Raw genomic sequence first — 12,490 nt, 5'->3', positions numbered from 1 at the left:
TAACTACTAACTAATGTGGCTAAGTTTTACATGTGGGATAAGAAATATACATGAGCTTTTTTTAACTTTTTAGGTAGTCATTTGATTAACTAGTTCTTAAAATTAGCCTTCGATGTTCGCTCCATCATCTTATGGAGAAAACTCTAGTGCACGATCAATTGAGGGATCCGTATAGCGGTCATAGCTGTGCCAAATAAGGTAACTATTTGACAGTATAGCGGTATAAAGTGTCATCGCTTCGGTTTCGAGCCTCCCAAAAAGCTCTAGCGCAATTATAACATATCTATATCTAGCAATTTAAATCCTGCCTTGAGGCATATGCTAATGGAGAAAGTTTGTAAATCTAGCGGATACAACAATTTTGATGATGTGGAAGCACCCAAACTGAGATAATTAAAATTTAGAAGTAGCGGGAATCACTCTCTTAGTAGATACTATATAGGATTTGTATTAAAGTTTACTAATTAATCAACTCCACAACATGGCAACCATCCCTTTCTGCCAGCTAATTAGTTGACGAGGAAGTCTTTACCCAAATAATGATAGTAATAACAATTCTCTTATGTTAGATCATGCATGTCTCATCAAAAGTCACTTTCTCTCACTCTTTCGGCTCTCCAGCTCTTCCTCCTAGCACTAGTTTTCCCACTTTCTTTACTAGAAAACCGAAGATCTTCCTACTCACAGGTTTAGTTGTAGGGCACATCTCCATGCTCCAGGTTTAAGAAAAAATATATAAAAAATGTGCAAGTGTAATTTACTTAGTTTTTTTTGTAAATTCAAAAAAAATTATGAATGTGTAGCATTTTTTTTAAATCTCTCAGGTTAGACTCAGCAAGAGAAGACCGATGTCATTAAGAATATATATTCAGCCATATGTACTTGTTCAAAATTCTGAAGCTGTGGCCAGCATGGGTCTACATTTTTTTTAGGTGACATTGTAAAGTTCGTCAACCATATCTTTCGATCAGTTCAGACTACGAGACAGCGAGGAACAAACACACACACGCTGCGCTGACACACACACATACACATAGTTTCATCAAAGAAAAAAAAGGAAAAAATATATTTGTAAAATATGACTCAACTCTATTACAAAAGTAGCTCACCGGAAGTACAAGTACCTCAAACATAATAAAAAATACATCAAGGTTAATGAACCATCAAACTGCCATTGTCGATGTCAGAACAATCCGCCGATTTGCCATTGCCACCGCCCCCATACCGGAGCCGGCATGACCTTGTCGATAATAGTTGAGCAGTCTTCGTGGGTCCTAAGGACCCGTGCCTCAAAGCTGCAATCGTCATGTTGAACCCATGAAACGATCTGAGGAGGCTGACACCAATCTTGTCATCGATACATATGATAAGAAATCCTAACCTCGAGGAGCTGGCAGGAATCTACGTCATAGCTTCATCTAATCCGTCCCGACGGACGAACTTGATGAGGGTCGAAGTTCAGAAGACTCACCCGAAGAAGAAGCGGCGACATCCGCCCGAACGACACGTATGCCAGAACTAAAACTCTAATCTATCTACTAGCCGGAGCAGAGACACCAAAATTCACCTCCTCACCACCAACCGCGGAGCGGCAAATAGAGAGAAGGCAAATCCATGGGCTCACGAGCAAATATCGAAGCGAGGAAGGCGTTGGCGTGGTCGCCTTGTAAGGGGGACGAGAAAGGTCGTGGTAGATCGTCTCTAGGAGAAATGTATGGTCTCTAGGAGAAATGGTACTGTCATTTCAAAAAAGAAGAAGCCATGAAGGATAAGGAACAAAATCAAATACTTCTAGCCAGGAAGGAGAGACACACTAAACCCAAGTGGTTGGTAGTTACTGCTTGCCCTAGCATTCATCAAACACAACTTTAGCAGCACTGTGCCCTGGTGTCATGTTCTTCACCTGAATCAAGGTAATGAGACGGATCCCGTGTAACCGACAGGTGGGGCAGGCTTTTGGTGGTTTGCAATCAATGCGCTTTGTTCTGCTCTCATCTCATCTCATCTCATCAGCAACAGTGTGCCGGAGCATGATAAACGACGGAGGATCTCACTAAGACCCAGAGTCAAGTCAAGGCGGCGCTCTCCACGGGCGCAGCCATCTCCAGGCCCGACAGCGACGCCGTCGATTGGTTGATGGCGAGGAGCAGCAGCTTCTTCCCCACGCGGCCACACCACCACACAGGGGCATGGTTGCTGCTGGTGCCACTGCCAGCGCCGGTATAAAATCCCCATCCCCCTTCTTGGGAGCGGGGCAGAGTCGCTGAGGCAGAAGGAGACCAAGAAACAGAGGAGCTTTCTTGGCCCTTGCCTAGCCTAGCCTTGTCGCAGGGAAGGAAGGGGAGGGACGATGGAGGTGGCGGCGGAGGCCGGCGCGCATACGCAGCAGCCCTGGGGCCAGTTCAAGGAGGAGGTGGAGATCATGGAGGAGGAACACGGCGGCGGCGGCGCTGATGAGGTGGAGGAGCCGCTGAACAGAAAGATCAGGAAGCGGCCGGACCTCGCCCACGACCACGGCAGCAGCAATGGCAACGGCAACGGCAACGGCAACGGCGCCCACCACGCCAATGGCGGCGGAGAAGAAGACCATGCCAGAGTCGGGGGAGAAGGAGAGGCGGTGGAGGAGCAGCAGCAGCACAAGAGCATCTTCTTCGATCCAGCCAAAGGTGAGATCTTTGCTCTGCTTCTCCGTCCCCCCTCCCCTCCCCTGCTTAATTATTTTTTCCTCATGGGAGGAAGAACGAGATAAGGATGAACACAAATTTCGATTAATTAATTGATTGATTGATTGATAGATGGAGGCTAATTTTTAGCCGCTCCCCTTCCTTGCTGGATGTAGCATTGTTTTTTCCAGAGGATTAATTGGGAAAAAAATCCCTCATGTTGCATTATAGGCTCTGCTTCAAACTTCTCCTGTCCAATTCTGGCAAGCACATGATCCATGTCCATACCTGGCTAGCAAGAAATAGTCTTTTAATGAAAAATGTAGGGACATTTTTTTTAAAAAAAAGTGGGGACTTCAACCCTACTGTTCCTGCCTGGGATGCAGTGGCTATATCATTGCCTTCGGTGCTAGAAGAATCAAACAAGAGAAAAAAGGACACCAGTAGCAGATGGCACTCCTATGTAATGTAAGGCACAGATAATGATAGATGGCAACAGCTCCTGAAAAATCTTGGTTTGATTTGGCTACAGGATGCAGCTACAGATCCCTCTCAGTCAAAATTAAATGGGAGCACATTGTTCTTGACCACAAACCCCATATGTAGCCTTCAGGGGTAGATATGACTATGACTTTAGGTCGACACATAGTTGAGTACTTGAGATAGGAACTACAGGGACTCTGTTTTCTCTGATTAAACACCGGTTTTCTCTCTTTGTGCAAGTAAAACTAGCTTTTTAGTATTGGTTTACTCAAGGATCGTGGAAGTGCGGGCACTGCGCGTCGACGTAGCGCTTGACTAGTCCGTGTGGGGACGGAACCGTAGATCGTCGAGGCTATCGCCGCCAAAATCGTACCCGAATCCCATATCGTCTATTCAGAAAGGATCGTTTTCTGAATTATTGTCTGTAGGAGAGAACCCCTGCTGCACTTCAGGCCCTATTTGCAACTTCTCTTCTGTTCATTTCTGGAAAGAAATCTGGAACCTTCTCTAAAAATAACCCATGTGTGCTGGGAAAACTAACTTTGTCAGCATGTCTGATTTCTAGTACTCTGGATGAAAACAATGTGCAAAAATTTACTGCTGTTGTTTCTGTTCCCTCAGATTTAGCTGGGGATAAGCTGCAGTGATTATATTGCATTTGGTATTCTTGACATTTTTGTTATTCTTTAGAAACCAGAAAATAAGAACATTATACCTGACATGGGAAGCACATGCTAACTTGCTCATTAGGGATCACATGGTGGGTAGGGCATTTGATGGTGATTGGTACCAACATCCCCTTCCTGCCTGCCAACTCTTGCTTTCATTGGGTTACTTAAAGATCACTCTCAACTAATCTAGGCCTCACTCAAAACTATCTAGGAAACTATTTTGCATACCGCTCAATACAATGATAGGTATACCCTCTCGGCGCGGATGATGACAGTGACTCCTTGAGACGAAAGTTTCTTCTTACAAATTATCATTGAGTTGTGAATTAGAAAGCTCTGCTTTCTTCCATTAGACTTGGACACCGGTTCTCTCTTAATATGTATAGTGAAATTAGCTTTCTATTGCTTGACTGAAGGGCTATGGAAGTGCCGGCACTGCGACTGGACATACCGCTTGGCTAGTCCGTGCGGAAATGGTATCCTGGACCATCGGGGCTATCACCACCAAATCCCCAAATCGTTAGTTCAGAAAGAACCGTCTTATGGTTCAATGAACAGAGGTTAGTGCCGAGGCCCAACAATATGGTGATAAGAAAAATTTAGGATGGCAGTGATTATCTTCAGTTTACCTGGCAAACTTGCCTGTATGTCTTGCTTTCTGTGTGTCATTTTTTCAAAGTTTCTTGCTGCACAAAATAAAACAAAAAATTGCTTCACAGCGTTTGTCTTAGTACTGATATTGCTCTCTTTTTTCAGTCCCTAATATCATTACTGAAGTAACTGCCGGTTATCATGTCACAGGAACGATGCGATCTAGTGCTGAAAAAGGAGACACAAATAGAACTTGGACTCCAAAAGGCAAAGGGCTTGAAGCACATGAAAAGGGAAATGCTCAAGAAATTAATCATGGTCCAGGCAATGGCAAGTTAGACAATGGATCGCACTCGAATGGTTCTCATCAGGCCCCCAATGGCGCTAAACCAAAGATAGAATACATGTTTGAAATCAACAAGACTGAAATTTATCCATCTGAAGTTAACAAGGACGGACAGGTCGCCGAGGCTCAAGCGAAGGTCGAAGAGTATGACCTGGAGAAGATTTTGGATGAGCAAGAAACCTATGAACTGCAGTGTCCCATGTGCCAGTCGTGCATAACTCGGAGGGTGATCCTGAAGAAGAGGAAAAGGAGTGTACCAACTTCACCCACCGGCGAACCACTAAAGAGACCGGATTTTAAAGGAGCAGTGCCTCCTGTTACTTCGCCTGATAGGGTTGAGGGAGCACCACCCGACGTATTCAGATGTTTGTCATGCTTCTCCTTCTTCATTCCAACAGGTATCAGTAACTTTCCTAGTCCAGTTTTATGACTTTAATATTTTATTGCAATTGGGAGTGGCTTAACGTTTAGTTCTTGTCACCAGGATGCAGTTTCAACATATTCCGTATATTTGGGTGGAGGGATGTGGGCGGACAACCTGATGGTCTTCCTCCTCCTGCATCAGAGGACACGCCTCCTCGCTCTGAAAATTGCACAAGCTGGCTTCTGTCTTGTTTCCAGCCAGGAGATCGCCCAAACCAAACTGCTCATGCTGCTGGTATGTAACCTATATATGTTCTCCTGCAAAATTATTAATGAAAATTATGTGTAACTATTAATTAGCTCGCAATTGATGCTCTACTTCATCAGCTGAACAATTCGACATGTTGCAGATTCATTGATAGTGCCACTGCTGCCCGGTACTCCGAGCTCTGACGATACAACCACGATAACGGAATCTAGCACTTCATATGTTCATCATAGTCATGGCACGGTTGTAAAACCAGAGCATTTGGCAGTTGAATCACATTCAGAGAACCAAGCTACTACAGGTGTGTAACTTATGTTGTCGTGACCATTTTATATGCAACTGATGCTCCGTTTCATCAGCTGACCAATTTAACACATCGCAGATCCAGCGACGATGCCACTGCAGTCAGTGACACAGAACTCCAATGATACAACCACTAAAACTGAATCCAGCACATCCTATGTTCATCATAGTCAGGGCACAGTTGCTAACCCAGAGCACTCGACTGTCGAGTCATCGTCGGAGCATCAGACCACCACAATCATCACAACTACAACCACGAAAGCAACTGCTTCATCATCCTCTACAAACACATCATCTCACACGGCGTCTGCTACAGGTACGTGGCGTGCAACATTCTTTTGTTTTATGGGTCCACAGATGTGTACTTTATCGGTAATAAGCTGCAACGGCTACATTTGCATAGAAGCCACAAAATTATATGCCAAAGAAGAGTTTGTACAGTTTCATGGGGTATATATATACCAAAACCTACATTTTTTTTCTCATGAGAAAACAGCAATGCAATAGATCGGGAAGCTTAACTTTTCAATATTAATTGCATCATCACTAGTCTGTTTAGGACTAATTTGTCAGTGTAATGGACTAGAGTAACAAGAATCGCATGCAGGTTTCTTCCACACAGACACACTGGAAGTGGTAACCGGTGAAATGCCTCCCTCAAAGCCTGACGGTGGTGCAATCCACCACCTACTTGGCCATGAAGGTAGGTCTAATTAAACGTGATCAGTTTGCATTAGCTACTTTTATTCATAGATGCAACCTTATAGTAGTAATTTTATTTGCTCAGATGTTCACAGAACTGCAATGACTACCTCCGAGAATGGCTTTACAACCCATTCAGTTCACACATCAGGAATGAAGGTCGATGGCCCGAATGTGACGAATGTCGCGAGGGGCGACATATCAACCTCGCCGATTCCTCAAGCAACAGATCCACATCATTTAGTGGTATCAGTCCCTGAACAAGTGAATCCGACTCCTCCTAGACCCCAACAGAGGGATGACTGGGATATACTGAAAGCCATAGTGTATGGAGGCTTAGTGGAGTCTGTCACCAGCCTCTCCGTTGTTTCGGCTGCCGCATCAAGCGGCGCAAAAACATGTCAGTTCCTACTATCTTCTTGCTTCCACATGTTTGCTTCATAAACTGCAGTATTTTGACACTGTATACTTATGTTGTTATTACATCTGGATATATAACTCCCTCATGCTAATGAGATCATTTTCTTCATTTGCAGTGGACATATTCATCCTGGGCATAGCCAACCTTATTGGAGGACTTCCTCTCATCTTCCACAATGTAATAAACTCCCCCCCCCCCCTCTAACTGAATTTTCACACTGTTCTTACCGATCATTCCAAAAAAAAAAAAAACTTGCACTCCGAACTTCAGAATTCAAATGGTAACACATCATTTCCCTGTCGATAACAGATCGCTGACCTGAGAGACATCCGAGACGTGGACGGGAACGACGAGCAGGTCGGCCACTACTGGCTGCAGCTCGGGAGGCGGTCCAAAGCCCGGCTCCACATGGTCATGGCCCTGCTCTCATACATGGTGTTCGGGCTGCTCCCGCCGGTCCTCTACGGGCTGTCGTTCCGCGAGAGCAACGACCGGGAGAACAAGATGATGGCCGTCGCCGGTGCCTCGCTCGCCTGCATCGCTCTGCTGGCGCTCGGAAAGGCGCACATCCACACCAGGACCTACTTCAAGACCCTCATGTACTACCTGACCATCGCCGTGAGCTCGTCGGGGCTGTCGTACGTCGCCGGCGTGCTGATCACGCGGCTCCTGGTGCACTATGGAATAATTGAGCAAGGCGGTTCGTCTGCTCCTGCTACTCCAGGGCTGTCGTCGCCGTTCGCTTATGGTGCTGGTGCAGGGTCGTCTGCATGGGCCTCATTCTGAATAGTATGAAGTTCTGCTGGTATAAAAAGAGAAGATATGAGTGAGTTCAGGAGAGAAGTGCCTGCATGATCTTTGAGTTTCTGCTACCTGGTAGCTGTTTTTTGTAGTTTTTGTTGGTGTACACTTGAAGCTTTGATGCTTCTCATGGTATCCTGGTGATGTTTGTCAGCATGTTTGTGAGCAGGGAGAACAAGAAGTTCAGTGTTACGTACTATAAAAATATGCCATGTTTTTGAAGATCGTAACCCACCTGTTCTGGATGAAGATTAAAATGTCATTACAATTTTGGTACTACATGAACTTGCACGGTGGGCACGAGATTCATACATAAAGTTGAAAATTAACACAAACCGATCACTGGACAAAGATTTTGGAGTAGTTTCTCCGTTAGAACCAATGGCTTGGTAACTTGGTTGCTACTTGCCGTTGATGTCATTGGGACGATAGACTCTGCTGTTGCTGCAGGTACTTTGAAACGGGTGGATCGAGTCCTTGTTAGGTCCTGTTTGGAACCACAATAGATTATAATAATCTGGATTATGAAGATAGATTATATAATCTGGTTTATAAAAATAATCTAGGTGGACATGTTTGGAGGTCAGATTATATAAACTGTAATCCAGGTTTTATATATTGTACAATGACATGTCTGTCCTCTGTTTTTTAGCTGCAAATGTACTAATCTAGGTGGGCATGTTTGGAGGACGGAGGCGGTGGCAGTAGGTAATTATCTTCAAGTTTTCAAGGGTAATGGATCATTAGTAATCCATAATCCGATTTTTAGCTGGATAGAGTAGATTATGAGTTTTCAATAATCTGGCCATCTAGTTTTTATAAACTGTAAAATAATTTGTCCTGTTTGAAGACCAGATTATATAATCTGAGTGGTTCCAAATAGGGCCTTAGTTAGAGATAAACCCAACTGATGTAAATGTCCTGTCCCTTGCTGCTCTTGCCCTGCTGCAGGTATGAGCATGAACAATGGGCAGGCAGAAGATGGATTCTAGACTTACCAAATACCAAGGGCTATAAATATACGCGAATTAATCCAAACCAAAATTATCAAGTTCAAGTACAAGTTGAGTTACTTTAGGATATCAAATTCAGGCTTTGCCCTCTTTTATGTCTAACTACTTTTTTGAATGAAGTACTGCCGTAAATGAGCTGCTAAATTAACATCATACTCCCTCCGTTCCTAAATATAAGTCTTTTAAATGATTTCACTAAATGTCTACATACGGAGTAAAATGAATGAATCTATACTTTTAAATATGTCTATATACATCCGTGTGTAGTCTATTAGTGAAACATCTAGAAAGACTTATATTTAGGAACGGAGAGAGTATATTTTATGATATAGCGGTAGTACTACATATACATAGACACACAGCTCAATGGCACATACTTATACTAGTACATATTACTCCCTCCGTTTCTAAATATAAGTCTTTAAAGATGTTTTATTAGTGGACTACATGCGAATGTATATAGACATACTTTAGAGTATAGATTCACTTATTTTGCTCCGTATGTAGACTCGTAGTGAAATATCTTAAAATACTTATATTTAGGAACGGAGGGAGTAGTATGTAAATGACTCACATCAGTTTGTAGACAATGCTTACAGTTCTTTGTTTCCCGAGACTTACTAGTAATGCTCGCCACCAAATTAATCCTCAGATAATGTTGGCCACTGTATTATTAATTAGTAGTAGTATGTGAAAACCAAGAGGGCGCGGAGTCACGTGCATGGCCGTCCGATCTTGGCCGCGAGTGTTGCGAGTTACTTGGGCTGGCTTGGGTACTCTGCTTCAGCCTCCATGTCAGTTGAGCCCACGAACCGGAGCAGAGGATCAAAAGAGCAGAGACTACAAATTACACTCTTCAAGAGGGGAATGCTGGGCGCCTCCTCTCGGGTGCCACGTCGTGCGCAGCGGTTGGGCGTGCACATCGATTGAGAAAAAATAATTTAAGATGGAATACATAAGCTCCACCTAGCCACAACCTAATGGGGAGGATTCTCTTGCTGCCGCTGGCAATCCTCCTCACCCATTTCCTCTGCCATCAGATCTCCGCCATCGGGCCTCCACCTCTCTCCCACTTGCGACAGCGGCGCGACGGCGGGGATGGAGGGACATCGGTAGGGCAGCCGAATGAGATGGTGGTGGCGTGGAAGCCCTTCCCCTCACCCTATCAAGCGTTGGATCCAACCATAGCGTCGTGAGACCGAGGTGAAGTGCAGCGACGACGCAAACTGGATGGTGACCGCAAGGACACTTAGAATGCGGCCTAATCGCCGCCCCTCTCTCCCGCTGCTGCTGCTTGGGGACGCGTGTCACCGCCGCCATCGCCGTTTCCCTTCTTCCTCGCCTCTCGATCGGGGATCCTGACTATTGGGTCTCCTTTCTTTGAGGTATGAGCAGCTAGGTTGTCTTAATCACAGCGCATCAACTCCCTTTGTTTCTAAATCAGTCACTTCCACTAGGGTAGGGAGAGGATCTTCACAACTTCTTGGTTTGCCGGTGCGCACCCGGCACACCTAGGATGATCCACGGGCATGCCAAAGATAATGATCCAGGGAGTTGTCCATATTCAGCGTCTAACTTCCATGTAGAGCTGGCCCTGATCTGGAAGAATTCCGCCCACGGTGTTTTATAATTCCAGTGCCAAGTGGGTTCAATTTAAGTTACTCTTTAGATCTGAAGTTTGTACTGGAGTTGTTGTTGGTTCATTCATATTCGTTCAGTAGATGTCCAATATTGCCTCTGTATTTAGGTTCTGCAAGTCTGTAGACCTCTTATCTTTACTATGACTAGATTCAAGGATAATTTTCTGAAAAATTAGATAGAGAGGGTGTATATCTGATCCAATAAGATGCAGGATGATGCTGATAGTTTTTAAACACCAGTAGGTTATTAGCTATCCTTTGTCAATATATACCATTGTTGGATATTCACAGAAATTCATGAATATATGTTGTTAAAATATTTTAAAACTTTGGCCATCGGGCAGTGATCATATTATTTCCTTGGTTATTCGACTAAAGCTATTGTTCAATATTACTCACAAGTGCTCTGCTATTTTGTATTGTCTTCCAATGTTTGTTGTTTGAGCCGTTGTGCTTGTTATGGGATAATAACTATAATTATGCTGATTGGGGCTGCATCTAGAGGACTGTATTCTAAAAGACTAAACATCTGAAAATTAGTATCGATGGAGACCATTTAATATCTCTCTAGGGAGGTTGGTGTGAGCAGAACCGAATGGAGTTGCACCAACCAAAATGCTCAACTCGACACATTTTTCAAGTGTGTAAACAATATTATATGACCCTCGATCATTATTATGATCCCGAGTCCTCTTGTGCCTGCTGTTTTAAAAATAATGTCAAATCTCTTCTAATGTTTTTTGTAGTTTCATTTTGACATGAAACTCAATCAATATCTTGTTTCTTTTAGCTATGTACTTAGTTTTATCAACTGATGATTCTTCCCTATTAAATGAGCAGGATGATTACGAGGTCGTCCGAAAAGTAGGTCGAGGGATATACAATGAAGCCTTTGAAGGTAACAAACGATGAGCGATGCATAAGAGCATTTAAATCACTTAAATAGTGATCAAAACACTCTTATATTTTTATAAAATAGATAGTAGTCACCGACTCGTAAACACAAAGTAATGAAACTTATTTACTCATTTGCTTCTTAATCTAAACTATTGGGACTCACCAAAGAATTTGCAGCGACAACATATATATGGTGATATCCAACAAAGCTTGTTTGGATGTGTGTTCTCGATTAATGCAGAGGCCTGAAGCCAAACTCTTTCATGGTTCAATCTTTTAGATACACATGACAAATAATCAACAAATTCACTTCGATCTGTTTGATGCAGAGTTTACAGAAAGTCACTAGTAGACTGTTGAATATACGTGGAAATACATATTTCTAGTGGGTATTTTATCTCTTAATATACTAAGAACCAGATATTGTTATTTTCCGCTGAGTAAGATCTCCAAACCACACCTTGTTGATCCATGTGAAGTTACCTGTCAGTAGTTTCACCATACCTTTCTCTTAAAATGTTGCTTTGATGTATGGTAGTTTACATCAACAACAAAATATCCAATGTTCTACTGTAGCATGTAGCCATTCTGTTTTTTTAATTACTCCCTCTGTCCCAAAATAATTGTTTGCGGCACTTATTTTGGGATGGAGGGATTATTCCTTAGCTAAGATGCTGGATTATTCTGCGAGTTATATCTTCTTACTTGCATGCTTGTTTGTCTTCATAGATGGCAACTTCCTCGGGTCGTGTCAGCAGGCTTTATTCAATCTGGTAGACCATCAGATTCTAGAATGTCGCAGGATAATTGCCATGATTTAACTTCAGATTCCCACGTGTTTTCTTGATCTGAGTGTATGCTCATGTGGTAATTAGTTATTTGGTTCCGCGCTGAGGGATATGGAGATCAAGCTGCACACTATCAAGAGGCCTTCTCCAGAGGTATTCTACAAGTTATGGGAATATATCCTCTTCATTTCCTGCACCTTGCAACATCTCCATCTAAAGCCAGGGTTATGGAGATGAAGAGGATCTATTCTCATTCTTAAAAACTTACTTGTTGGTGTTATAAATGCCTATTACGAAACTAAGCATGAATTTATATGCTACACATGGTGTTGGCAGTGTGTCATTAGTGCTTGTGTTAATAGTTAGTAGATGTTCAGTACTGCCTCTGTATTTTGGTTCTGCAAGTCTTTAGACCTCTTATCTTTGCTACGACTAGATCCAAGGACAGAGTATCTGATCAAACAAGTTGCAGGATGATGGTGAGAGTTTTCAAGCAGCAGTACGTTATTAGCAGTCCTTTGTCTAGGATACAAATTTCGA

General features: G+C 43.3%; 1 protein-coding gene across 2 annotated transcripts; it reads left to right on the top strand.

Moving 5' to 3' along the window:
- Nucleotides 1-2,011: 2,011 nt before the first annotated feature.
- Nucleotides 2,012-7,842, top strand: LOC123413555 (membrane protein of ER body-like protein). Of its 2 annotated transcripts, XM_045106485.1 has the most exons (10): nucleotides 2,012-2,666; nucleotides 4,234-4,377; nucleotides 4,619-5,152; nucleotides 5,239-5,412; nucleotides 5,528-5,686; nucleotides 5,768-6,004; nucleotides 6,296-6,391; nucleotides 6,476-6,790; nucleotides 6,927-6,988; nucleotides 7,121-7,842. In XM_045106485.1, exons 1-10 carry the CDS (start codon nucleotides 2,351-2,353, stop codon nucleotides 7,595-7,597), a joined length of 2,514 nt encoding a protein of 837 aa, XP_044962420.1. In that variant the 5' UTR covers nucleotides 2,012-2,350; the 3' UTR covers nucleotides 7,598-7,842. The 2 variants fall into 2 exon arrangements, with proteins under 2 accessions (XP_044962420.1, XP_044962421.1); XM_045106486.1 differs by lacking the exon at nucleotides 4,234-4,377 and having other exon boundaries at nucleotides 2,014-2,666.
- Nucleotides 7,843-12,490: the final 4,648 nt, after the last annotated feature.

Source organism: Hordeum vulgare, chromosome 7H (genome assembly GCF_904849725.1).
Source record: "Hordeum vulgare subsp. vulgare chromosome 7H, MorexV3_pseudomolecules_assembly, whole genome shotgun sequence".
Lineage (NCBI taxonomy): Eukaryota > Viridiplantae > Streptophyta > Magnoliopsida > Poales > Poaceae > Hordeum > Hordeum vulgare.
This window is presented reverse-complemented; position numbering and strand designations above follow the sequence as displayed.

Coding starts and splice junctions, on each gene's coding strand:
- LOC123413555 (XM_045106485.1), top strand. CDS start 2,351: ATGGAGGTGGCGGCGGAGGCCGGCGCGCATACGCAGCAGCCCTGGGGC. Junction 2,667..4,233: donor CTTCTTCGATCCAGCCAAAG/GTGAGATCTTTG, acceptor GCTTGACTGAAG/GGCTATGGAAGTGCCGGCAC. Junction 5,413..5,527: donor CCAAACTGCTCATGCTGCTG/GTATGTAACCTA, acceptor GACATGTTGCAG/ATTCATTGATAGTGCCACTG.